Source organism: Hippoglossus hippoglossus, chromosome 18, assembly GCF_009819705.1.
Source record: "Hippoglossus hippoglossus isolate fHipHip1 chromosome 18, fHipHip1.pri, whole genome shotgun sequence".
Classification (NCBI taxonomy): domain Eukaryota; kingdom Metazoa; phylum Chordata; class Actinopteri; order Pleuronectiformes; family Pleuronectidae; genus Hippoglossus; species Hippoglossus hippoglossus.
In genome coordinates, this window is record NC_047168.1 from 5,181,726 (window position 1) to 5,209,293 (window position 27,568).

The 27,568-nt window shown below is 41.0% G+C and overlaps 2 protein-coding genes and 2 long non-coding RNA genes across 5 annotated transcripts; 2 read left to right on the forward strand and 2 right to left on the reverse strand.

Annotated features, from left to right (window-relative positions):
- Nucleotides 1-9,179: 9,179 nt before the first annotated feature.
- LOC117779353 lies at nucleotides 9,180-9,840 on the reverse strand. Its single transcript, XR_004616989.1, has 2 exons — nucleotides 9,403-9,840; nucleotides 9,180-9,352 (listed from the first exon to the last, which is right to left on the reverse strand). It is a non-coding gene; the product is annotated as an uncharacterized LOC117779353 (long non-coding RNA).
- On the forward strand, nucleotides 9,814-19,727 carry LOC117779355. Its single transcript, XR_004616991.1, has 3 exons — nucleotides 9,814-9,824; nucleotides 17,194-17,197; nucleotides 19,520-19,727. It is a non-coding gene; the product is annotated as an uncharacterized LOC117779355 (long non-coding RNA).
- Nucleotides 10,718-20,955, reverse strand: LOC117779334 (up-regulator of cell proliferation-like). Of its 2 annotated transcripts, none has more exons than XM_034615427.1 (4): nucleotides 20,840-20,955; nucleotides 20,228-20,271; nucleotides 20,033-20,096; nucleotides 10,718-16,142 (listed from the first exon to the last, which is right to left on the reverse strand). In XM_034615427.1, exons 2-4 carry the CDS (start codon nucleotides 20,231-20,233, stop codon nucleotides 11,452-11,454), a joined length of 4,761 nt encoding a protein of 1,586 aa, XP_034471318.1. In that variant the 5' UTR covers nucleotides 20,234-20,271; nucleotides 20,840-20,955; the 3' UTR covers nucleotides 10,718-11,451. The 2 variants fall into 2 exon arrangements, with proteins under 2 accessions (XP_034471318.1, XP_034471319.1); XM_034615428.1 differs by having other exon boundaries at nucleotides 10,718-16,147; nucleotides 20,044-20,096; nucleotides 20,840-20,950.
- A 1,196-nt stretch (nucleotides 20,956-22,151) lies between these two features.
- Nucleotides 22,152-27,442, forward strand: LOC117779342 (zona pellucida sperm-binding protein 3-like). The gene is given in 7 exon segments (XM_034615437.1): nucleotides 22,152-22,483; nucleotides 23,866-23,993; nucleotides 24,657-25,058; nucleotides 25,602-25,719; nucleotides 25,976-26,067; nucleotides 26,870-26,988; nucleotides 27,270-27,442. Coding segments are annotated over 7 exon segments (1,263 nt in total). The 5' UTR covers nucleotides 22,152-22,168; the 3' UTR covers nucleotides 27,359-27,442.
- Nucleotides 27,443-27,568: the final 126 nt, after the last annotated feature.

A 27,568-nucleotide genomic window follows, 5' to 3' on the forward strand; every position in this document is an offset into this window, starting at 1 on the left:
GTGTCGGCAAATGCATTGATCACAAGTGGTCAGGCCTTTCATACCACCCCAGTGCCAAGTGGGATGGATGGATGAATGGAGGGAGGAATGAATGGATGGAGGGAGGGATGCATAGATGAATTAATGGAGAGAGGGGGGGAGGAATGAATGGATGCATAGATGAATGAATGGATGGATGGATGGATGAATGCATGGATGGATGGATGGATGAATGCATGAATGGATGGAGGGAGGGATGCATAAATTAATGAATGGAGGGAGGGAGGAATGAATGGAGGGAGGGATGCATGCATGGATGGATGGATGGAGGGAGGGATGAATGGATGCATAGATGAATGAAGGGAGGGAGGAATGAATGGATGGATGGATGGAGGGAGGGATGAATGAATGGATGCATAGTTTAATGAATGGAGGGAGGGATGGATGCATAGTTTAATGAATGGAGGGAGGGATGGATGCATAGATGAATGAATGAATGAATGAATGGATGGAGGGAGGAATGAATTAATTAATGGAGGGGTGAATGAATGGGACTGAAGTACTTCTGACGGTGTTTCCCACAGTTCTCTGCGCAACTGATTGTGACAATGCGACTCCAGCCGTCGGTCGCTAACCACGCTGCCTGTGTGAAAATGGCCGTCCTGCTACAGTTCACCGGGCTCCACCTCGACTTTCTGGCGGTCGCGCTGTCGGTGAGCGCCTCTTCTTTCGCCATGGGAACCCGGGACAGCAGCAGACTCGAGATCCGCTGCGGAGAGGCGGAGGTGAGGGTCACCGTGCAGCGGCGGCTCCTCGAGGAGAGACGGGTCCCGTTCAGACGCGAGCACCTTCGACTCGGGGCGAAGCCGACGCGGGGCCAGGAGGCGTCGTGCGGACCGCGGGGACTCATGACCGGCGAGGCAGCGGTCATCTCCGCGGGGCTGCGGGACTGTGGGGCCGAGTCCAGAGTAAGAGGGAGAGCCGCGGAGGCAAAGTCTGAGCTCTCGGATAAAAACGCGAGGGAATGTAGTTATAAAGCACGTTTCCTTCACCGAAATCAGGGCGCTGCGCAGGCACATGAAAAAACAACAACTGAGACCAAATATACATTTCAAATCTCAAAGCACAGGTTGCCATAATTTTCAAACAAAATAAAAGGGAAGTACAAAAGAGATTAAAAAAAATTAAAAAACGATTAAAAGAGGTGAACGAAATAAAAAGGATCAATTATTACAAACATTTTCAAATATTTTGAAACAAAAAAAAAGTAAAATGGAAGTGAGAAAATATTTAAATTGAATAAAATGCAAGAATGATATGAACTTTCAAAATGGCTTCCTTAAAGGGACAGTTCACCCAGAAATGAAAATCCACTCATTATCGACTTTGCCACTTTGCCGATGTAGAGGTGGCTGAAGCGTTTTAGTCCACAAAACACTTTACAAACAACCGAAAGCAAAATGCCTCCATACTGGTCCTGTGGTGTCTTTCAAGTGTCCGCAAGCGCCGACTATCAAATTGAACTCAACAGCGTCATTTACACCAGGTTTTTAGCCTAAATGTCCTCAGATATTCGCCTCTGGAGCTGCGTTCCTCCGTGGTTTACAGTGGACATCTAGGCTAAAAACATGGTGTAGATGACGCTGTTTTGAGACGAATTTGAAAAGATGAATGATTGTTGTGGACTCGAACACTTCACCCACCCCTCCGTCGGCATAGTGGTGAGTCGATAGTGAGTGAATTTTCATTTTTGGGAGAACTATCCCATGTGTTTAGCCCTTTCCTGAAGATTGCAATGGAGGGACAATCAGGCAGTTGGTTCCAGCGCTGTGCTGCATAGTGACCAAGGGGTCTCAGAGGTCTGGCATGCAGGGTTCTGTTGGACTAACTTGTCTGTTATGTATTTGGGGAAACAGATCACTCAGTATTGGATTCATGGACAGTGATACTGCCTATTGACCTTATTCTGAATAAGACATTATTCCCATTATAATGTTTACATGAGTTGCTAATAGAATATTCCATTCATATTCCAGTTTACGTGCTACAGCGGAGTCTGAGGAGGATGTCGACATAATGCAACTAAAGTCGTAATGTTCCATGTGTTAATTTAGTTGTTGCTTATTCTGAGTATGACCTTATTTGGGTCAAGGTAATTAGACAGTGCAGTTTACATGAGTGTCTTATTCAGACGATTGGATCAATAAAAAAAGAAAGTGAAAGCTCATAATTTCAGTGATTGACAGAAAAGCAATTCATTTCTCAATTAAAAAAATTTAAATATAATGCAGTGATTTTTTTTATAGACATATATATTTGTTTTAATGTCTATATTATTGCTACTTTCCAGGTTCATGGTGAGTGGCTTGTGTATTCCAACCAGCTCTTTCTATTTCCTGCTGTGATTTCGACCTCTTCAGGCAGTGTAATAGTTAGAGCAGCAACAACCATCATACCTGTTGAGTGCCATTATAACAGGTGAGGCTGATGCATTATTGTTTATGTACAGTGGAAACATTTGAAGCGTTTGAGTATCAATTTAGTTTAGGATATTTCAGTGTACAATCATTTTGTCTGGATGAGAAAGAAATCTCAGAACGAAAGCTGTAGTGTGTGTGTGTGTGTGTGTGTGTGTGTGTGTGTGTGTGTGTGTGTGTGTGTGTGTGTGTGTGTGTGTGTGTGTGTGTGTGTGTGTGTGTGTGTGTGTGTGTGTGTGTGTGTGTGTGTGTGTGTGTGTGTGAGTGATAAACTTGTGAGCAAATAAAACAAACGCAAAGTAAACGTCAGCACAGTTCAGTAACTTGCGATGAGTGTTTATAGTGTAAAGTGTGAAGTGAGCGCAGGTCAGCAGCAGTGTGGTGGGAGGCCTCAGACAGAGACTCCGACACGGTACAAACCAGCTTCTGCTCTGATCCTGAATTAACGTCGCCCATGATTTTACAGCGTTGGTCCGTAGTGGAAACTCTGTATTCACTCTTTTCTGTTTCCACTGCACTCTGGAGCCATGAAGCAATAATAATTTTGTACATTTCACTCAAAATCCCACGGTGCTTCCGGGCTTACTTCACGGCACACCAGTGTGCACACCATTTGGGAACCACTGGATTGGATCAATGTTAAGGGATGTAATAAGCTGCCATCAGCACTTTAACTGTATGACCCGTGCCTTGTTTTTTTGTAAGCACAGAAAGCAGACAGTGAATGCAGACGCATTAACCCCAACCTGGCAACCCATGACATCCACTATCGGTGTATTTGGCCTTCTGCACTTCTCCCTTCGTACCATGGCAGGTGAAAACTCTATCTCACTGAAGTTTGACTATCAGTGGAGGATTTCTCTGTCAATATTTCTTTCAAAATAATATGAAATTGAAACCGACTAAAAATAAAAAAAGTTATGTCCTTACACAGATGACTGCAACTCTCTACGTAGTTCCTCAGTGTACCAGCAGGGGGAAGCAGTGTTTTTGGAGGCCAGTGTGGAGGCGCCGCTGCATCCTCTACTCACTGTATATGTGGACTACTGTGTTGCTACACTGAAGCCTGACCCTCTCTCCTCGCCAAGCTACAGGTTTATCACCAATTATGGGTCAGTCGGTCCTTCTGGCTCCAAAAACCTCAACAAAATTCTATGCATTTGTGTCTGGTTCAAAGTACTAAACTCAACACAACTAAAATGGTTCTCTGTAGAGCGCATACCTACGCCTAAGCCCAACAGTCCCCTGATGAAATTATTTTTAAATTCACCAGATCATGAATTTTATTTGGATCTGCACAAATTTGCTCACACACACAGATATCAATCCCCTAAAACAATTTTTTTTTCCATCAAGATCCACGAATAACAGAATTTTATTCTGCATCCTTCCACCAAGTTTTGTGGCAGCCCGTCCTGTAGTTTTTGTGTAATGCTGCTAAATAATAGATTAACACACAATTGTAGATTAAAACATAATCCTCTTTGGCAGAGGTAACAAAAGTGCTCAATCCAAGAATTCAAATGTCACATTGAATCTAATGAGTGGAATCCTCAGCCAAGTATGATCATCTTTCAGTGTTTCGGACCAGCTTGGAAGCAAAGCTCTGTTGGTATCATCATGTCTAAATGAGATGTGTTTCTCCATCATTCCAGATGTCTTGTAGACAGTGTATTACCAGGGTCTTCATCTAAATTCCTCCTGCGGGAGCAAGAAAACCGGTTGTGCTTCAGTGTCCAAGCCTTCCACTTCAAGCAGGATTCTGGGGAACAGGTAACAACACCTCATTGGGCAGTTGTCGCGTTATTATTTTCCAAATGACAATTGACACTGGAGGAACCATATTCGCACAAAGATGCTATTTGTGGAATTCATCTGTCTTATTTTTGAACTCATCCTACAGCAGTGCATTGTCAGCCAAGCACTTTTCAGTTGCATTATGATTAATCACGCACAAGTGTATTTATCACATTGCTGAAATCAATACTGGATCAAATGTACTTTTATTCATTTGGCTTTGTTCTTCAAGATGTTCATCAGCTGCCACCTGAGGGCCACTCCGAAACCAAACTCCCAGAGCCACCTGAACAAAGCCTGCTTCTTCCACAGGCCCACATTCAGGTTAGGCTGCATCTAGTGACGTTCAGTGTTGAATCAGTTCGTCATGCTTTGGTCTGAACTAGTGCTGCACGATTAATCTAATGTTCATCAATAGCCCGTGCAGTTATATAAGCACACAAAGCTGCGATTTAATGTTTAATTCTGTGCAGATATAAACAATCGTCACTCTCCAGTCCTGCTGAGCTCATCGTCTGTGACAGAATCAGTGGCTGTGTGATCGATTTTCTCTTTCTGGTTTATTTCTGCGCTAAAAATTAGTTTTCCCTCTTAATGGGTTTATTTCCTCTGTAGCAGCTGAACATGTGACAGCAGCAAGCAGAGACTCCTGCAGCCGAAATTAACTATCTCTGAAACAGTCACTATAGACAGACTTGAAAATACTCACCGGCCTTGCAACCCATAATGCAACACTTGTACGCTCCATTGTTGAGTGAACTTGCAATTGTCTGTACAAAGCCTGTCTTATATTGGACTCATTGCGGTGTGCACTCTCTCCAGACCAGTAAAGAACTGTCATCATGGTTTTTCTGTTCATTCCGTTTTGTTACTTGGCAAAAATACTTTGACCTCATACATGTTATGATGGATGTTCAAGAAATATGCATTAAACATAATCAGCAACTGTGCATTTTCTTTGATAACCAAGCACTCCTGCAAAAAATGTATTATATTGCAATTGCAATATCGTCCACAATAATCGCAATAAGTCTTTGTACACCAAATTGTGCAGCACTAGTCTTATCTTAAGATCCACTGATATAAATGCATCTAGGTATTATCCGGATGTCCCTCTGTCACTCAGGTGGCGTGCCACAGAGGGGGACCAGGCTCTGTGCGAATGCTGTGACTCTGACGACTGCTTGAGACAGACTGGAGTGGGGAACATTGGCTACACTGTCCTCACGACTCCACCCCATAAAGGTTTTCCCATGAACTTTACACGTTTTTGACGTCATTTTTACCAGTTGTGCTGAATGCAGATGACAGCCATAGCAACGTTTATGGATGTGAAGCCTATGCATGGTCACTAAACGTGTGTGTGTGTGTGTGTGTGTGTGTGTGTGTGTGTGTGTGTGTGTGTGTGTGTGTGTGTGTGTGTGTGTGTGTGTGTGTGTGTGTGTGTGTGTGTGTGTGTGTGTGTGTGTGTGTGTGTGTGTGTGTCTGTGTGTGTGTCAGAAACGACGCATGAGGCGGACACAACAGTCGGGCCTCTTCACACCCTGCCACCCTCCCATTGGACGGGTCATCTGTCAGTCAGTCACTGAAGAGCATTTTCACGACTTGACTATTAGGTGGGTACAGGGACTGCTGAGAGCTGGGGAGTTGACCAATAAAGCATTTATCACGTATTGTTTTTCTTGTTTCTAATCCTTCAGTGAATAAATGCATAGCTCAAAGGCATGAATAGCCTGCTACAGCATTGGCTCTACAGATTTATGCATGGAGCCTCCTTCTAAGCACATTTAAAGTCCCTTCATGTGAGGATTTATTTTTTGACTACTCTGAAGCCTTGGAGGCCGTTTACAGCAGTGATTCACCGCAGCCATACACCACTGCTAACAGCATATGCTGGCAGGAGAAATGAAAAGGCAAGATTTGGCAAAGGATGTGTTCCTTTTCTGGTTGTCAGCTAAAAGATTCAACCCAAATTTGTTTCTGTAAACTAAATGTAACTGTGTCTACATGTAGTGAAACACTTCCATGTGTATGCCAGCAGAGTGCGCTAGTGCTGCTCCTCGTTGACTGAGCTGAAGATGCATATTTTGAGAAAGCTTTATTTCGCCCCAAGAGAAATAAACAAAACAAACCAATTTTCACAACCATGATTACATTTTTCTATATAATACTATAAACACTAATTCAAGCTGCCGCAGTCGTGGTTTTTATTTAGTTAGCGCAGCACTGTTAAGTGTCTGTGAGCTGACTTGATAGAAATCCTGTTTGTAAATATGTGTCTCATCAGACCGACAAGTAGTAGCTTCAGCCTGACTGAAGAATGAGTAGTTTTTCATTCAGCCATTAAAATTAATAGCCATGAAAACAAACCCGTGAGGAATTTCCACAAAGAGGCTGAAGCACCACAATGGAACTTAAAATATCTCGGAGGCAACAAGCGAAGTCGAATAAACAGACATCAGGGTAAGAATGGGACAGCTCCGCAGCCGTGCACTCTCTGTACTCTGCTTCCACTGTCTGCAGGAGAAACCCTTATCTAGTCCCGTGAGAGGAAATGTGACAGACCAAATGGGAAACCTGGTGGATTTTAACGGCGCAGTGTCTTATTCCATGACATCAGGACGTCAGTTATTCATGATCTTTATCTCTGAGAACAATCCACTGTATTGATGTAATTAGCAATTGTATTTCGCGGAGGATCTTACTGGTTCTGGAATATGCTGACCTTTCCCTCATCACTTGTTGGTCAGAAGTTTTGTGAATGGAAGAGTTGAAACTGAGCAGTTACATTTCGGCGTTGTTTGGCTTTGTGGTTTTACCTGTCAGGAGAATTCATATCTATGCAATGGAGAGATATTCGGATGCGTCTGTTTAAATATTGTTGTAAAGTTGGAGTTACTCTTAAGTATTTGATGTGGCACAAGCAACGACAGTGTTTCAGGTCGATGCAAGTGTGAAACTTGTGATTTATGGGGCCATCGTGCTTCTGATTATTCTCATCACTTTGGCTTTGATAATATTTTAGATTAATTGTGTGCTGCATTTGTTGTAAACTCACAGGCATGCAAGAGTTTATCCAGCAGATGAAACCAGGTAAACCAACTTTAGTTTCAACATTACAGATTAGGTAGTATAGTATTTTGGCAGCCTTGCACAAGTTATTAATAAAAAGCTTCTTAAACTTAAAGGTTCAGTGTGTAAGATTTAGGTGAAAGGGATCTATCGTTAACACAGTTCAGGAATTTTGTCAGTGAATATATCTGGTTCATGGCAAAATGTTGAATAAATCTGTGTAATCTGTGTATTCTATCTGTGATAGAATATGTGCACATAGTGATGCAAATGTGATTTAATATTTTTATGGATATGCTTTGGGGATGCATGAGACCAGTGTTTATGATCATTTAACCGTAACAGGCAGACTCGTTCAGCCTGATAACAGGGAAACGGCGTTAGCAGAAGACACGTGTTTTCTCCGTTTACACACGAACAGCTGAGAGCTGCACTGAGGTAAGGAGAGGAGAAGGGGGAGATTCTGGAGGAGGAGGAGGAGGAGGAGGAGGAGGAGGAGCCACTGGGACCTGACTGAAGCTACACAGGTTTGTGTTTTTATTATATTACTACGTGGTCTCGTTGATGTCAACAAGAACAATACAACAAAGTGTTTTTATACCACAGCTCTGTGTTGACATCTCACTGAGTAATGTTAATGTAACATTAGCTGTCTCAGAAACCACTGAACAATAATTATATGAATACTGTATGTTACAGGAATATCTTGTCATTGTTTTACACATGTGGGATAAAAAACATTCCAGCTTATGACCCCTAATAACTGACATTATCATATAACCAACATAATATAGATCTAATAATAAAGCCTTCTCTGAGTTTCTCCTTTGTTTGTTTTCAGACACTTCCTGAAGAGATGAGTGTGGAGCAGCACAGGGGCTGACAGCTGCAGACATGGTGACCCACCTTCTGCTGGAGTACCATGGTGTTCCTATGAACTGTAGGGACACACCTTTCAGACAGCCAGAGGAAATGCTGTGGTCAGGATCCTGAAAACTGTGTGAGTCTACCACTGTACTTCTCCCAGTACTGCCTAGAAGTGTTTTACATATTCAGAGGCAGTACCAGGAGGATGTTTGGGTTTTAGACCGCTCTGGAAGCTTCATATAGTACCACAGGTATTCACACAGCTGCATATACTAGGTGCAGAAGGATGTAATTTGCATTATTATTATTACTTCTGTTGTATCTTTTTTATTTATTTGTATTTCTATTACTATTTTCACACATTTGCTTTGAAATTGTGAATTTTCTTATGAATATATTCATATTTTCCACTATAAATATTTGTTCAATTGGGTTTACACTGTAATGAAAAGTGCAATAATAAAAGGGACATTAAACAGATTTGCTGTATTTATTTTGTATTTATATTATATACATAAACAGATTTTTTACACAGGTTGGTCTGCGTGAAAGGCACCATGATTCAGCTTTGCTTTTCAAGGATGAATATTTGTCCTGTTGAAAACAGTTACAATACTTATTAATATAATATTTGACATTCATATCCAGTTTGGCAAAAGTAATGCTTAAATGAGAATGACTTACAGTGTTTGTATTCCACAAGAGTTACAAAAAGACTATATTTATAAAAATGCATATTTAAAAAAAATATATATATTTGTAAAGACTTGTGAAGCTGAAATTCCGGTTTTCAACCATTCAATATCTGATATACATGTTAGCAACTTTGAACATGGACTGTGGATGTGAGTGATTTATTTCAAATGCAAGCTGTGGAAACAACAAAAATATAATACTAAAGCATTTCAAACTTTTTTTAATAGATATGGTGAAATGGCAGTCAGAAAGGAGAGAAAATAACAAAGAATGGAAGAAAGAAACTTTTTGTTGATAATAAAACATCAGAGAATAAACATTGCAATATTAATTCCAGTGGAAACTCCATTGCTAAACAAAGCTGGATCTGAAAAGGGTTTTTCTTTCATTGGAGTTGATGTATCAGGGTCAGAAAGCTGTAAAAGAACCTTAAGAAAAAAAGTGATACATGACACAGTTGTCTCCTCCTGTAATATATAATTTCACATCCTGGGGTGGTGGGAAGTTAACTAACATTGTATTTCTGGTGCATAGTAATAAAACTAATCTATCAAACAACAGATTGAATTTATATTGATGTGGTAAATTACCTGTTCAACAGAAAACTGGACACTTCAGCGTCAGAAACTCTTTGTCTCTCAGTAGTTTTCCATCGTGGAGACAACAAGTTGTTTATCCTCATTTCCTGTTTCACCACGCCTCACTTTAACTTTCACTTTCACTTCTCAGATGAAGCCTGGGCCGTTCCTTTGGTTTTTCAGTGCTACATTTATTGTTTATTACTTATTATTATTAAAGTATTTTCCGTTACGGTTTTTATTTTAGGCTCACTACAGAGTTAATATAACTTAGATATGAGGATTATATCCCGTTTTGTGCAAAGAGAGCATTAGAAATCCTTAGACATCTTACACACTGCTACTTTAAATTGATCTTGTAGTAAACTGCAGAAATCCTGAAGTAGATAAAAGATTATGTTGCTCAGCTCATTTACCGGTTCAAACTAGCTGCTTGTTTTCATACAAAAGTACATCGATTTTATCACTCCACAATACAATAAGATTACCAGATTCAATAACTGTATTTAATGGAGTGTTTATAGGTTGTTGCATTTGAACTATGCAGACTCTAATATATAGTTGTGAAAATGATTTGGCTTGATGGTTTCCTGACTTAATGTAACACATTAAATATTCATCTTTTGTAACTGGCCTTTTCCTGCCAAGCTTATGACACACCTTGCTGTTGGGTGGGTGAGAAACAATAACCTCCTTTAAAGCACACTGTCAACACAAAGCAAATGAAAAACTCAAAGAGCTGTAGCAGTCATTAAAGTCAGTGTTGAGGGTGTGTGGTGTAAGAAAAGGATGTTGAAGGGCAGAGAGAGAGAGAGAGAGAGAAGGGCTCTCATTTCTGAGATATTTCTTCATGTATTACACAATCTCAAATAAGTCTGATTCATGTGATGAGATTTTAAAAAGAGCCACCCTGTAGACCTACCAGCAAAATCAGAACTGATTTGCTGAAACTTGAAAATTGTAACTAAAGCTTACTTTCTACTCCTGTGAGAAAAAAGCGACTGAATGTATCAGACTGGTTAGTAAATTTAGAAGGTTCACCTGGATGTCACGTTCCCATGACTGTGAATAAAAACCCATGACAGTAAATGCCGATTTAGCACAGCAGCAAACCTACACAAATCCTATGACTGTAGATATGAAAAAGTAATTTAAAAAAAGAAAAGTTAAAGGTGATAGTATTCATGTTGTGGTCTGTATGCTGTGATTGTGCTTTGGGGAACATTGAAGAATACATGCTGAGCACTGCCATTGTTTCTTTATGGAATCTGTTTAATTGAGTAATTCATCCGTACATGTTGACAACACCACAAATGGAGTGAATGATCTTTTAATTCCTTTCAAAGTGTAAATAGTTACCACAAGATAAAACTCAAAACAAAGAAACCCTTCATTCTGAGGGAGAAAATAAAAAGATTGTGCTCAATTTAAAAGAGAAAAAAAACTCAACAACATATTGACATATACACTTAATATTTTCCTACATTGGAAATGTAAATATTTCACATTAGATACATCACAGGAACAGGAACAGATTTTTAAATTCTGATTTTTTAAATCCTGTTTGATAAGGATGATACCACATACAGACATGGTCATGTTTTAATAAGAGACAATATATGTAAATATTTGACATCAGGATTGTCATAGAAACAAAAAAATAGCATCTCACATTAAATTTGATAAAAGAAAAAACAACAATTTCTGTGGATGTTTTTCGAGGCAAGATAATGATGTTATGTCAAACAAAATCCTAAAATCCATTTGGTATGTTTCTTAACATGTGCTCCTAGAATGTACACAGACTATCAGACTGTATTTCAGTGAGCTCATCAACACAGAGTTAAAGCAGATTACTTTGTTAAAAACATAAAAACATTCTCAGATAAAGGTGAACACAAATGAATCAAATTATCCATGACAGGATAATGAATCAGTGTAATGAGGAGGATGTGCACTTCTCTAATCAGACAGCTTGTTGTCTCTCAGTTGATGTTAGATGACACTTTGAGACTCTGTTCTGCCTGCAGACGTGAGATATTTTTCCAGGTTGTAGGAATATCAGCAGGCTTTACACCATATTCTTTTGCAAACTCCTCATTGAACGTTGCCATTACATATTTCCAGTAGTCTGATGCCTCATAGCTTCCATCTGGAGGAATGTTCCAATCTGGGAAGATGTCTTTGTAATTTTTGTAAGGGACCCTTCCACCTTTAACAGCACCACAGGTAAAAAGGTTGTCACTTGCCACAAATGAAGAGCATATGTCAGTGGCTAGTTTTTTACTATGGAACCACTCACGTGCATCCAGACCGTTTGGCCTATGCAGTGAAGCCTCATGCACAGAATGTTTACCACCTCCACGCACACAGGCCACTGCACAGAAGGGACACCGTTTACCACATCCAATCACTTGGGTGAAAAGCTCATTCTGGGACTTGACATCATCACGGTTCAGTATCATCTTGATGTCTCTTCTTTTAAACTCTTGCTTTAGATCTTGTTCCATTTTATTCACAAACTGTGTGAACCAGTGAGCAAACTGTTCCTGGTTTGCTTTGTTCAGGATCATGAAATCACCAAGTGCATCCTGGGAAATGACCAATGAATCACCAAGTTCCTGACAGAAGTTGTTAATGAATGTTTTCAAGTCAGCACTTGTTTTCTTTGTGGCCTTGTGGATTGCAGCCTTTATGCTTCTGATACTTGAGTCAAGATGCGGATCCACTAGCTCAAACATCTTAGAATCTTTTGATAAGTGTTTCACTGTTTGGTCAAGTATCCACTCCTTTACATATACCTCATTTGAGCGAATGTACCTTACGTACTCCGTAACCTTATGCTTTGAGAGCAAATCCAGTAACATTTCATACTGGGAGCAGACTCTTGTGATGAACTGTGATTGTTTCCTCATTTCATGAATGATATCAAGACCCAGTTTACTGTAGACAAAGTCTTCAACTGCAGGCTTCAAACATTTTTGGGTGAATTCTTCTGCTTTCTTCTGGCTCTGGTCTTGTTGATTGAACAAATCTTTAAAACTATCACGAAGCTTTTTTAATTCTTCTTCTTTGTTCAGACATAAGTAAGGGTCATTCTCCTTTAGGAAATCTTCGTGCATTTTCTGAAAGTGTCTGGCTGCAATGCAACAGATGTGCTGTTTTAGAGAAACTTCAAACTCAATTTCTATGGTTACATCCTCATCCTGTTGCAGCCTCTCATCAATTATGCGAAGGATCTCCTGGATGTAAGCATCAGAGTAGTTTTTAGTTTTTTTTGCATCTGCTTCAGGTGCATCTGTTTTCCCTTTTTTCTTCACACACTGAATGCATTCAGCTATGATTTTGTCAGCTATCTTCTGTACCCTGATTGTGGGATCTTGAATGGGTAGCCAATTGCTCGCCCCCTTTTTAGCTTTTTCAAGCATTCCTGTGGCTTTGTATTTGAAAGGCGTTTTGCCACAATCTTGCAGGCGTCTTTGATTCAGCAATTCACATGCATGACTCCCTTTGGGTGAGAGATTTATTCTTAAGTAGTGGGAGACACTGATGAAGACATTTTTTGGCTCTTGTTTGGAAAAAGACAGTTTCTTTACTGTTTCTTTCCACATCTTATCAAATTCTTGGTTCAGTTCTTCATCTCTCATCTTCATGTTTTTCTTTCGACATTCATCGATCAGTGCACACACTGCTCTTTCAATTTCATTTGTGTGGTTTTCCTTGATTTTTTCAACTTCTATCTGTCCCTCTTTGATTTCAGCCGCTGCTGTGAGTTGACTATACACAGAGTTCTCCATGTCTCGTCGAAGACTCCTTGCACTGTTTGCAAAGTCCTCTTTGTATCTTTCTACGAGATGGACATGGCCGTCTTTTTGCTCAAAATAGTTTTTCAGTTTTTCAAGATGCGCTTTCTCCAATTCCATCAGCTCTGTGGAGACTTCACTTTTCAAACTCAAGATGAGTTCTCTCATGTCAACTATTTTAGATTTGGAAGCAGGTGTTCCAAAATTTGAGATGGTTGTTTCAGCATATGTTATCCACTTGTATATGGATTCTTTGAAGTCCCATTCCCACTTGTTGAATTCTGTGCATAGCCTCATGTATGCATCAGCCACTAGACTGTTTCTGAAGCTGAAGATGAAGTTTTCATGCTTCACTGCTCTCCACAGGCTTGACATCCACACTTTAAACTTCAAGATGTCATTAGCAGAGGACTCACAGTTTCCTAGTATTTGGGTGATGTTTTTCTTGAACTGATATACAGCTTCACTGTACCCTGCATTGACTGGTGCCATTGGTGGGTTTCCATTCCAGAGTCCAGGAATGTACCAGTTCCCAGTTTCTGGGTTGTACTCCATGACATCAGTGAAGCACTTGTTCTTTTCTTTTTTCTCCATTTTGGCTGCCGTCTGTGTCATCTCGTTTAACTGATCCAAGAGCAGTTTCCTCTCTCTTTGGGTGTTCTCATTGGCTGAAACATCTGACACATTCTGGTGAACAAACTGACATTTAGGCTTTTTGCCCACCTCTTTCATCCTGAGAAACGCATGCACAACTATTTGTAGGATGTCCTTCATTTGTGTGGAATTCTCCATTGCAATATTGATAATGGTGATGTCACTCAGCCCCACAACAAGTGTTGCGAGCTCATTGTCGTGCTCATGGCTATCATCCAGTTGTGCAAGCTCTGCTGACTTTAAGCCCTCAGTGTCAATGATGACCATGAAGTCACAGTCAAGGTCTTTTTTGACATCTTCATTGATTCTGATGAGCAACATAAAAGCACCTCGAGTGCATCGGCCACTGCTGACTGCAAACTGCACTCCAAACATGGTGTTAAGAAGAGTGGACTTTCCTGTGCTCTGAACTCCAAGAACCGTGACGACCAGTATCTTGTTCTTTGGAGACACCAGTTCATTGAGCTGAGAGAGAACATCACTCACCCATGTGAGAGGTATGTTGGATGCATCTCCATCTACAAGCTCCAGGGGAAATCCATCAAGCAACAATCCTGCACAGAATTCTGGCAGATGCTGTAGTTGTTTACGTGACAGATCTTGTTCTGGAAGGGAAACTGAAGCTTCATAGATCTGACCCATTTCACGGAAGAAGTGTTCAATTCCCAGTGAGCTGTTGGAAAGCTCTTTATCAATGACTTTGAGGGCCTCTTTGTTCTCAGCATCTTTGCATTTTTCTTTGTACTCCTTCCTGAGGCCAGACAGTTTTTCTCGAGACAGGTTATCAAGGTTCATTCGCATCCATTTCAGGAAATAACGTCTCTCTATGCCTGGGCTTGATATTGCACTGATGAAGCACGTCATGGCATCTGATATGTTTACAGAGCTCTGTTTCTTCCGAAGTTTTTCTTTCTTTTCCTGAAGCCCTGCTTTGTATATTTCTATGTCTTCAGATCCAAGATTTTTAAGACGAAATTCTTCCTTCTCTAAAATTGTTAATTCCTTCCATATTTCGCCATGCAAGGGAAGCTGAGTGACTTTGTAGTCAGGGATGTTTTGAATTTTTGATGTTATGGCATCTGCATTTTCCTTGGCAGTCTGACACTCTGGACAGTCTTCATCAACCAAGATTCCCAATTCATGGGCAATGTCAGCCATCTTCTCAATGCACATCTTCTCCTTTGTGTTCTGAATAACATCGTTGACTTTTTTCCACAAACCTTTGACAAAGTCTGCATCATTTTTCTGCTTTGTCTTTGTAATGATGTTTTTTGTTAAGCCCAGCTTTGTTGCTACTGTTTTTAGAGCATCCATACTAAAGCATTTGCTTTCTTGGTTACCGACCAAAAACATCTGTGCCTTGTGGTGGAGGTTGGTTAGCAGCTTGCACTCACGGTCCAAATTGTCAAAGAACACAAACACTGCTGCAGATGTCTGACACAAGAAAGAAAACTGAGTTTCAAATGAAGCAATGTCCCCACGAAGGTTAGCTACAGCTAATGGCTCACTGAAAATATCAATGTTTTCTTTGCCAGAAGGAAGGTACCAAGTTATTTCAGTCAGTCCATTTGATATTCTTCTTGGAGTGTCACCACACTCCATATTCTTGTGAACAAAAAAGTCATTGCTCAAAAGCTTATTGAGAATCTCTGACTTGGACATGGAACATTCCCCCAGTCTCACAAAAGATATCAGTGGGATTTCAGAAAGAACAATTCTTTCTTCAGTAAAACCCTTGGATTGTACAAGTGACTGAGGTCTGTACGTTTTAACAATGTCTCTCATGGCCCAAAGCATGAGTTTGCACTGATCTGTGTCACAATCTGGAAGCAGGAGAGGCACAGAAAACTGACACATGGACATTTTGAGGGCCATTTCCTGTTGCACAAACCCATCAGAACACAGGAAGAGAGCAGTGATTACGTCAAGGGGGTTTACCTTGTCACCTGAGTCTGTAATGTCGCTCTGATTACTGAAGTCAAATTCAATCGTTTCTGTTGCTCCGTCATTGGATGATTCACATTCTGATTTTATTTCTCTCGCTGTCACATTTACCATCATTAGTTTCTTCAAGAAATACCATGGAAGATCTGAGTTGCACTTGGCAGGTTCATCAGTGATGGCCTTCAGGTCAATCTGCAGTATTTCGCTCAGTGTTAGCTTCTCTGTGTAGCGCTGCTTCAAGCCCAGATCCTCCAACAAGGTCTGTTGTTGTGTCTCTGTGGGCATGAAAACAATGATTATTAAACCCATCATTACAATGGCCAGTGGTATTCAGATCATTCCCCTTTGCATTAGGGAGGTATGGATGATATGTGTTAAATAAGTTAGTATGTATATATGTCTTTGGAAGGACAGAAAACTGAAACCACTCTTGATCTGAAAACATTTTTCCACCCCTTTACTAGTGTACCTTTTAAGTCAATAATCAGATATCTATAAATGATATATTATTACAATAGAGATTGTTATATTAATGTATATAGCTACAGAGGGGTTATGTTTTGAATCCGTCAGTCCCATTTTTTAGCTTAATATGTCAATGTGTGACTTCACATTCTTGTGAATGTCATATATAGGTATGGGTAATATGTAGGGAATTTCATTACATCTGGCACAATTCACTTGGACTTATGGTGAACAAATCTTAAAAAGGTGAAGTTGAACAATTCAACTGAACTGGATAACCTTGTTAAAGTGTATTTAATGTTATCTTAATAGTGATACTGTCGTAATATAATGTGGCACAACTGCACAGCACCTCAATATTAACACAATAGTTAATAGAGTTTTTATGTCTTTCTTGCCAAGAGTTGAACAAGTAGATCAATACCAAACACATATCTGTAGACTCGATTGGCTGCAATTGACCTTGAGGGCAGTTGTGAGGCAGTTGGAGTGAATAACGTTTAACAGCTAAAAGAATTATCTACACCTTCCTCGAGACAAAAAGGTCCACACACGACTTGAAATTGAAATGAAACAAATTCTAAAATCCTTTCCTTTTTCCTACTGGGATTTTGCCCATTTCATGCAAACATTCTTCATTCACATTCTGATTGGTCGATCAAGGATTTGTGACTCATTGCAAATGAAGTCAAATGGCCATGTAAAGGAGGAAAGGGAGGATCATCGTGTTTGACAGCTAAATGTACATCTAAAGTAGAAGCTTCTAACTCTGGTGTAAATAATTATGTTCCACAAAAACGCAGGCTCTGGTGAAACCAAAATGGCGACGCTCGTGCTACATGATGTCACTAACACTTGCAGAAAGGTTACATCAAGCAAATTGACAGAATTGTTAATTATTTTATTTTTTTACTCCATGAAGGTTACATTTTGGGGCTACACATTCTGTGCGACCTTGCAAGTGCCCCCCACCACAACCAGGAAGTTGTGAGAGCGGACCATCTCCCTATATTAGAAATTCTCTTGTGCAACTCATAAGTGTAATGGCAGCCTTTTTCATAATGCACTTATTGTTAGTCGCTTTGGATGAAAGCATCAGCTAAATCAGTGGTTCTCAACTGGTCTGGCTTCGGGACCCACCATCACCCCTTAATGACAAGCCGCGACCCAAATCGAGGAAAATTCTCAATTTCTCAAATTTATTTAATGGAAAGATGGTGCAGTTTGAACCTGAGATAGTACAGAATATCACAGTATGCCAACACAAAAAAACAAGTTTAATGATAAACCAAAACGACCAGCAGGTGGCGATGCTAGAGAGGGAAATATTCCCTATTACACTCAATTAGCTGCATTTTGATTAAAACCCCAAAATTGCTTCTTAAGGACACAAGGTAATACAACATACATAACAATTCAGTAACTTCAGCCTTTTTTAACAGACTCAACAGTGCTTTCATGCACAAACATGAAATAAAAGTCCAACTATTGAGAAGTAGTTTCAAAAAGACTCAAATTATGTAGCTTTAGCTGAGAATACTCACTCACTGAATCTATGACAACCAACAAAACTGATCCTATTCACACTGAAAACGGGTCCGCGACCCACCAGTTGAGAATCACTGAGCTAAATGATATGTAATGTAATGTAATGGACACTAGGAACATACTGGACTGGAAATGGAGGAAACTATTTCAAGTTGTTCAAGCTAATTTGGCAGGTTTGCAAGATCATACATTGATAGTTGATTTTAACAACTTTGCAAACGCACAATAAACTAATAAAAATGATGTCAGAGAAGAAATCTGGGGTATTATGGCTGTGGCTATAACAATGATGAGGTGGCTAAGGTTGCCAGCAGAAGGTTTTGAGGTAGATGCGCCTCTTAAAACCACTGAAAAGCATGACTATCAGTCAGTGCAATATTGGGCAATCTAATGACGAGTTTATATTTTGTGAAATGTAAGGACAACTGCCTACTATTGGAGCTACACTACCGGATGTCTTGGCTCAGTCAAATGCACTTCAGAAAACTGAGGCCAAAGCTGTAAATAGACTGAACAGCTAGAGACCTGTGCATCTAGGTTAATATTTCGAGTGGACTGCATTAAAAGCATCAAGTGCAGTCATCCCTCCACCCGCTTCAATATAGTGATCTTCTATCATGTCCTCAGTAGAAAACCTGAGCAAGCACTGCTGCATCAGCATTTAGCCGTAAACACAGGTTCTTCTTAGAGAAGGACTGTCTGTGGACTGAGGTCCAACTTTAATGAGTAACTGATGGGAACGTAACTTCAGAGATAGCCAGGTTTGGCATTTACTGTAAATGCTAATGGAGAGCATGTTCCCTGTTTGTCCACTAGTTGTTAGACTACCACAGTGGTTCTCAAACCTTTTCTGTTATGCCCCACTTTGGAGCTAGAATATTTTTCATGCCCCACCCGCTCCCCTGCCCCAACAAAATTATGACAAAATGGGCCAAGTTTAACATAAAATAAAATACACATGAACATTAAATTCACATTACTTTCAGGAATTTCTTATGTGCAAATAAAAAACCTTTTTCAAACAACTTTTTGTGACATTTGCCACTTTTTTCAAAGAATAGTGCAATAACTTTGCTTAAATTCAACTTAATTGAAGTACTTTTGGTGACATTTATCACTACATTCCTCCATCAGTCTGTACTTTTTCAAAAATAGAGAAAAAATAAATTAAATTATAATCACTTTGTTACAACCATGATAAAGCTCAACCAAAAAGAACACATGCATGTGACTGGGGTGTAATGTTTCCAAGTGTCTTCTTAATTTGTTGGGTCTCATTCTGTCAACTGCCAGAGTTTTCAGACCTAAAAGACACACTGGTCTCTCCTCATGTCCTCCTTCATTCACTGTGAACCCAAGAGCAAGATCGGCTTCATCGTACTTTCTTCTCAACTTGGTTTTTGAACACTGTGTCTTGTTTGTCACTGACCGGCTGCTTCACGTGAACGAGCTCTGATCTCACTGTGTGTGTCTCTCTGAGCGAATGAGTGGGGGCGGGGGGGGGCGGAGCCCCGGGGCCTGTGTGTGTGCGCTGTCTGGGGGCACACACACACACACACACACACACACATTCGCCCGCTCCTGGTATTTCACGCTGGCCTGATACGATGATGATTTAACAAATTAACGTGAACGTGAGTTCACTGTTCGCGAAAAATATGCGCGACATGCACAACACTGTACAGGAGCCGCTGCAGAGCCGCTGCAGAGCCGCGGGTTGCGACCCCTGGCTACGGCGAAAGAACGATTTGTTTACTGTTCCACCGTTAAAGAGATGCGGACGTCAAAACATTAGTTCCGCCTCACATTTCCCCTCCCGGTCGCGCGCCCCACCTGTTATGCCTCTGCGCCACACAGTTTGAGAATCACTGGACTACCATGACCTTTGCAAGTGAGGGTATTTAAACAGCCCTGCCTTGTATGTGCTACTTGTCACTGTCTGTGCAGCAACCCATAACTATAAACCCTGTAGTTTTAGTAGTAGTCATATAGTTTTCAAGAATTTCATGGCTGCCTGTTGTGTTCACAGTAATGCTCTGCTCTGTTAAAAACAGTTTTAACGATGGAAATATTAATAACTGCTTTAAACTACTTACAAACTGCACAGTAAATGGTGCCTTTCAATCTGAACAATAGAGTGCATGAGACTGACCTTCGTGGCGGTTTCTATTGGCGCCAAGGTTATGATGACCAGGTGGATCTCCATCGCCCATTCCCTTGATAAATGAAAAAAACACATTTGCAAACGTGACGAATCAACTTATTATCCCATACACATTAGTTTATAGTGAAGTGTTTCCATATAATTTATTTTTATCAACACAAAATAACTAGATTAGCTGTTTACCTCCATTGTGGCTGTACTCTCAATCCTCTCACTTGTGCTTCTCACTGTAAAATAGAAGACAATTCTGTGAGGCTTCATTCCTGTGACGGTTACACCATCAGCTCAGTGTTAGTATAGTTTTGTTACATTTCATTTCAGTAAAAACATTACACATAGTTATTTGTTCATAGCCTCTTTATTTAACGGACAGTTAATTTTCTGAGTTGGGTGCACACAAGTTGGTCAATATTCTGTCTTTTTCTTTAATTATTCTATGTTTCTCTTTAATTTGCAATGACACTTGTTTGCAGTGAGCTCCCCGGGCAAAATGCTTGAAGCTTGCAGGAAGTGGCCTTTTAAGCCCAGCCCACAGGAAGTGGAGGAGGCCCAAGCATGACTGGAGGAAGGGGGGGGGGTGTAATAATTTACATCAACCAGTCTTTAAAATGTCTTTGTACCCCTCTCATCACATCAATGATTCTCGCGAAAAGAAAAAAAACATAAGTAATTTTCATAAATTCCTAACAAAGCTATGTTATTGGTGTAGTTATGCAGGTCCTCCCATCAGGCACATGTTAGACAAAATCACTGACTAAACAATATAACGACCAAACTCTGTCATAAGCAACCTACCTTTGAAGGAAATTTACCCATGGCACGACTGCATTCTTTTGTCCAGGATTTTCTTTCGCAGTTACTCAGGTTTTGCAGGTGAAGTATTTCTGCTGATACCATAGACAAAACACCTCTCTCCACCACAGGAGCCAATGTAATAATGCGCTGCAGAACACTCCTTTTATGCTCCTCAGCAAGACACTTTCACTTTGAGTTTGACACGGTCACATGGTTTCCCAGAAAGGGACGGTTTGCAGTAAATTGAAATAATGCCACACACTTAGTGCATTGCCTATTTTTTTAAATCAATGTTGAAGCCCATGGAAACAATATTTACAATATTTATTACATGTTTCCCACACAATCAAAATGAACTGTAAAGTTGTCATGAATACACTGAGACTGGGACAGGCATGAAGATGTGGTGGAATTTGCAGAAAATAAACAAGCTATGAAACATCTACTCATGAAATTCAACTGTTACAATGAAGAAAGGCTACATGTTGCAGTATCATGCAACTCATCTTTACCATCAATACATTTAAGATAAACTGGATTCATAGATAAGTTGAATGTCAGCTTTGCTTATGTAAGGACATGCAATGGAAAGGGTAAAAAGTCCAACTCTTGGGAGAGCAATTTGATCAAAGACATTGATTGTGAGTGCATGTGAAAGATCATAAATGTAAAGCAGTCCCTCTCAGGTAGTACGTGGGGCGTTGTCTAGGATATACAATGATTCATTTACAGATGATGTATGATAAGGTCAAAGAATAGACTGTAGTAGCTGTTTCTGCCATGAAACAACAGCCAACTCAGCTCACAAGACATTGGATATTGTGTCGGCAAATGCATTGATCACAAGTGGTCGGGCCTTTCATACCACCCCAGTGCCAAGTGGGATGGATGGATGAATGGAGGGGGGAATGAATGGATGGAGGGAGGGATGCATAAATTAATGAATGGAGGGAGGGAGGAATGAATGGAGGGAGGGATGCATGCATGGATGGATGGATGGATGGAGGGAGGGATGAATGGATGCATAGATGAATGAAGGGAGGGAGGAATGAATGGATGGATGGATGGAGGGAGGGATGAATGAATGGATGCATAGTTTAATGAATGGAGGGAGGGATGGATGCATAGTTTAATGAATGGAGGGAGGGATGGATGCATAGATGAATGAATGAATGAATGAATGGATGGAGGGAGGAATGAATTAATTAATGGAGGGGTGAATGAATGGGACTGAAGTACTTCTGACGGTGTTTCCCACAGTTCTCTGCGCAACTGATTGTGACAATGCGACTCCAGCCGTCGGTCACTAACCACGCTGCCTGTGTGAAAATGGCCGTCCTGCTACAGTTCACCGGGCTCCACCTCGACTTTCTGGCGGTCGCGCTGTCGGTGAGCGCCTCTTCTTTCGCCATGGGAACCCGGGACAGCAGCAGACTCGAGATCCGCTGCGGAGAGGCGGAGGTGAGGGTCACCGTGCAGCGGCGGCTCCTCGAGGAGAGACGGGTCCCGTTCAGACGCGAGCACCTTCGACTCGGGGCGAAGCCGACGCGGGGCCAGGAGGCGTCGTGCGGACCGCGGGGACTCATGACCGGCGAGGCAGCGGTCATCTCCGCGGGGCTGCGGGACTGTGGGGCCGAGTCCAGAGTAAGAGGGAGAGCCGCGGAGGCAAAGTCTGAGCTCTCGGATAAAAACGCGAGGGAATGTAGTTATAAAGCACGTTTCCTTCACCGAAATCAGGGCGCTGCGCAGGCACATGAAAAAACAACAACTGAGACCAAATATACATTTCAAATCTCAAAGCACAGGTTGCCATAATTTTCAAACAAAATAAAAGGGAAGTACAAAAGAGATTAAAAAAAATTAAAAAACGATTAAAAGAGGTGAACGAAATAAAAAGGATCAATTATTACAAACATTTTCAAATATTTTGAAACAAAAAAAAAGTAAAATGGAAGTGAGAAAATATTTAAATTGAATAAAATGCAAGAATGATATGAACTTGCAAAATGGCTTCCTTAAAGGGACAGTTCACCCAGAAATGAAAATCCACTCATTATCGACTTTGCCACTTTGCCGATGTAGAGGTGGCTGAAGCGTTTTAGTCCACAAAACACTTTACAAACAACCGAAAGCAAAGTGCCTCCATACTGGTCCTGTGGTGTCTTCCAAGTGTCCGCAAGCGCCGACTATCAAATTGAACTCAACAGCGTCATTTACACCAGGTTTTTAGCCTAAATGTCCTCAGATATTCGCCTCTGGAGCTGCGTTCCTCCGTGGTTTACAGTGGACATCTAGGCTAAAAACATGGTGTAGATGACGCTGTTTTGAGACGAATTTGAAAAGATGAATGATTTTTGTGGACTCGAACACTTCACCCACCCCTCCGTCGGCATAGTGGTGAGTCGATAGTGAGTGAATTTTCATTTTTGGGAGAACTATCCCATGTGTTTAGCCCTTTCCTGAAGATTGCAATGGAGGGACCATCAGGCAGTTGGTTCCAGCGCTGTGCCCCATAGTGACCAAGGGGTCTCAGAGGTCTCGCATGCAGGGTTCTGTTGGACTAACTTGTCTGTTATGTATTTGGGGAAACAGATCACTCAGTATTGGATTCATGGACAGTGATACTGCCTATTGACCTTATTCTGAATAAGACATTATTCCCATTATAATGTTTACATGAGTTGCTAATAGAATATTCCATTCATATTCCAGTTTACGTGCTACAGCGGAGTCTGAGGAGGATGTCGACATAATGCAACTAAAGTCGTAATGTTCCATGTGTTAATTTAGTTGTTGCTTATTCTGAGTATGACCTTATTTGGGTCAAGGTAATTAGACAGTGCAGTTTACATGAGTGTCTTATTCAGACGATTGGATCAATAAAAAAAGAAAGTGAAAGCTCATAATTTCAGTGATTGACAGAAAAGCAATTCATTTCTCAATTAAAAAAATTTAAATATAATGCAGTGATTTTTTTTATAGACATATATATTTGTTTTAATGTCTATATTATTGCTACTTTCCAGGTTCATGGTGAGTGGCTTGTGTATTCCAACCAGCTCTTTCTATTTCCTGCTGTGATTTCGACCTCTTCAGGCAGTGTAATAGTTAGAGCAGCAACAACCATCATACCTGTTGAGTGCCATTATAACAGGTGAGGCTGATGCAATATTGTTTATGTACAGTGGAAACATTTGAAGCGTTTGAGTATCAATTTAGTTTAGGATATTTCAGTGTACAATCATTTTGTCTGGATGAGAAAGAAATCTCAGAACGAAAGCTGTAGTGTGTGTGTGTGTGTGTGTGTGTGTGTGTGTGTGTGTGTGTGTGTGTGTGTGTGTGTGTGTGTGTGTGTGTGTGTGTGTGTGTGTGTGATAAACTTGTGAGCAAATAAAACAAACGCAAAGTAAACGTCAGCACAGTTCAGTAACTTGCGATGAGTGTTTATAGTGTAAAGTGTGAAGTGAGCGCAGGTCAGCAGCAGTGTGGTGGGAGGCCTCAGACAGAGACTCCGACACGGTACAAACCAGCTTCTGCTCTGATCCTGAATCAACGTCGCCCATGATTTTACAGCGTTGGTCCGTAGTGGAAACTCTGTATTCACTCTTTTCTGTTTCCACTGCACTCTGGAGCCATGAAGCAATAATAATTTTGTACATTTCACTCAAAATCCCACGGTGCTTCCGGGCTTACTTCACGGCACACCAGTGTGCACACCATTTGGGAACCACTGGATTGGAGCAATGTTAAGGGATGTAATAAGCTGCCATCAGCACTTTAACTGTATGACCCGTGCCTTGTTTTTTTGTAAGCACAGAAAGCAGACAGTGAATGCAGACGCATTAACCCCAACCTGGCAACCCATGACATCCACTATCGGTGTATTTGGCCTTCTGCACTTCTCCCTTCGTACCATGGCAGGTGAAAACTCTATCTCACTGAAGTTTGACTATCAGTGGAGGATTTCTCTGTCAATATTTCTTTCAAAATAATATGAAATTGAAACCGACTAAAAATAAAAAAAGTTATGTCCTTACACAGATGACTGCAACTCTCTACGTAGTTCCTCAGTGTACCAGCAGGGGGAAGCAGTGTTTTTGGAGGCCAGTGTGGAGGCGCCGCTGCATCCTCTACTCACTGTATATGTGGACTACTGTGTTGCTACACTGAAGCCTGACCCTCTCTCCTCGCCAAGCTACAGGTTTATCACCAATTATGGGTCAGTCGGTCCTTCTGGCTCCAAAAACCTCAACAAAATTCTATGCATTTGTGTCTGGTTCAAAGTACTAAACTCAACACAACTAAAATGGTTCTCTGTAGAGCGCATACCTACGCCTAAGCCCAACAGTCCCCTGATGAAATTATTTTTAAATTCACCAGATCATGAATTTTATTTGGATCTGCACAAATTTGCTCACACACACAGATATCAATCCCCTAAAACAATTTTTTTTTCCATCAAGATCCACGAATAACAGAATTTTATTCTGCATCCTTCCACCAAGTTTTGTGGCAGCCCGTCCTGTAGTTTTTGTGTAATGCTGCTAAATAATAGATTAACACACAATTGTAGATTAAAACATAATCCTCTTTGGCAGAGGTAACAAAAGTGCTTAATCCAAGAATTCAAATGTCACATTGAATCTAATGAGTGGAATCCTCAGCCAAGTATGATCATCTTTCAGTGTTTCGGACCAGCTTGGAAGCAAAGCTCTGTTGGTATCATCATGTCTAAATGAGATGTGTTTCTCCATCATTCCAGATGTCTTGTAGACAGTGTATTACCAGGGTCTTCATCTAAATTCCTCCTGCGGGAGCAAGAAAACCGGTTGTGCTTCAGTGTCCAAGCCTTCCACTTCAAGCAGGATTCTGGGGAACAGGTAACAACACCTCATTGGGCAGTTGTCACGTTATTATTTTCCAAATGACAATTGACACTGGAGGAACCATATTCGCACAAAGATGCTATTTGTGGAATTCATCGCTCTTATTTTTGAACTCATCCTACAGCAGTGCATTGTCAGCCAAGCACTTTTCAGTTGCATTATGATTAATCACGCACAAGTGTATTTATCACATTGCTGAAATCAATACTGGATCAAATGTACTTTTATTCATTTGGCTTTGTTCTTCAAGATGTTCATCAGCTGCCACCTGAGGGCCACTCCGAAACCAAACTCCCAGAGCCACCTGAACAAAGCCTGCTTCTTCCACAGGCCCACATTCAGGTTAGGCTGCATCTAGTGACGTTCAGTGTTGAATCAGTTCGTCATGCTTTGGTCTGAACTAGTGCTGCACGATTAATCTAATGTTCATCAATAGCCCGTGCAGTTATATAAGCACACAAAGCTGCGATTTAATGTTTAATTCTGTGCAGATATAAACAATCGTCACTCTCCAGTCCTGCTGAGCTCATCGTCTGTGACAGAATCAGTGGCTGTGTGATCGATTTTCTCTTTCTGGTTTATTTCTGCGCTAAAAATTAGTTTTCCCTCTTAATGGGTTTATTTCCTCTGTAGCAGCTGAACATGTGACAGCAGCAAGCAGAGACTCCTGCAGCCGAAATTAACTATCTCTGAAACAGTCACTATAGACAGACTTGAAAATACTCACCGACCTTGCAACCCATAATGCAACACTTGTACGCTCCATTGTTGAGTGAACTTGCAATTGTCTGTACAAAGCCTGTCTTATATTGGACTCATTGCGGTGTGCACTCTCTCCAGACCAGTAAAGAACTGTCATCATGGTTTTTCTGTTCATTCCGTTTTGTTACTTGGCAAAAATACTTTGACCTCATACATGTTATGATGGATGTTCAAGAAATATGCATTAAACATAATCAGCAACTGTGCATTTTCTTTGATAACCAAGCACTCCTGCAAAAAATGAATTATATTGCAATTGCAATATCGTCCACAATAATCGCAATAAGTCTTTGTACACCAAATTGTGCAGCACTAGTCTTATCTTAAGATCCACTGATATAAATGCATCTAGGTATTATCCGGATGTCCCTCTGTCACTCAGGTGGCGTGCCACAGAGGGGGACCAGGCTCTGTGCGAATGCTGTGACTCTGACGACTGCTTGAGACAGACTGGAGTGGGGAACATTGGCTACACTGTCCTCACGACTCCACCCCATAAAGGTTTTCCCATGAACTTTACACGTTTTTGACGTCATTTTTACCAGTTGTGCTGAATGCAGATGACAGCCATAGCAACGTTTATGGATGTGAAGCCTATGCATGGTCACTAAACGTGTGTGTGTGTGTGTGTGTGTGTGTGTGTGTGTGTGTGTGTGTGTGTGTGTGTGTGTGTGTGTGTGTGTGTGTGTGTGTGTGTGTGTGTGTGTGTGTGTGTGTGTGTGTGTGTGTGTGTGTGTCTGTGTGTGTGTGTGTCTGTGTCTGTGTGTCTGTGTGTGTGTCAGAAACGACGCATGAGGCGGACACAACAGTCGGGCCTCTTCACACCCTGCCACCCTCCCATTGGACGGGTCATCTGTCAGTCAGTCACTGAAGAGCATTTTCACGACTTGACTATTAGGTGGGTACAGGGACTGCTGAGAGCTGGGGAGTTGACCAATAAAGCATTTATCACGTATTGTTTTTCTTGTTTCTAATCCTTCAGTGAATAAATGCAGAGCTCAAAGGCATGAATAGCCTGCTACAGCATTGGCTCTACAGATTTATGCATGGAGCCTCCTTCTAAGCACATTTAAAGTCCCTT

Excerpts from the sequence above, each read along its gene's own strand:
- LOC117779334 (XM_034615427.1), bottom strand. Across the intron at positions 16,143-20,032 it reads CAATAGAAACCGCCACGAAG|AGACACAACAACAGACCTTG; the intron begins GTCAGTCTCATG and ends TCATGCCCACAG.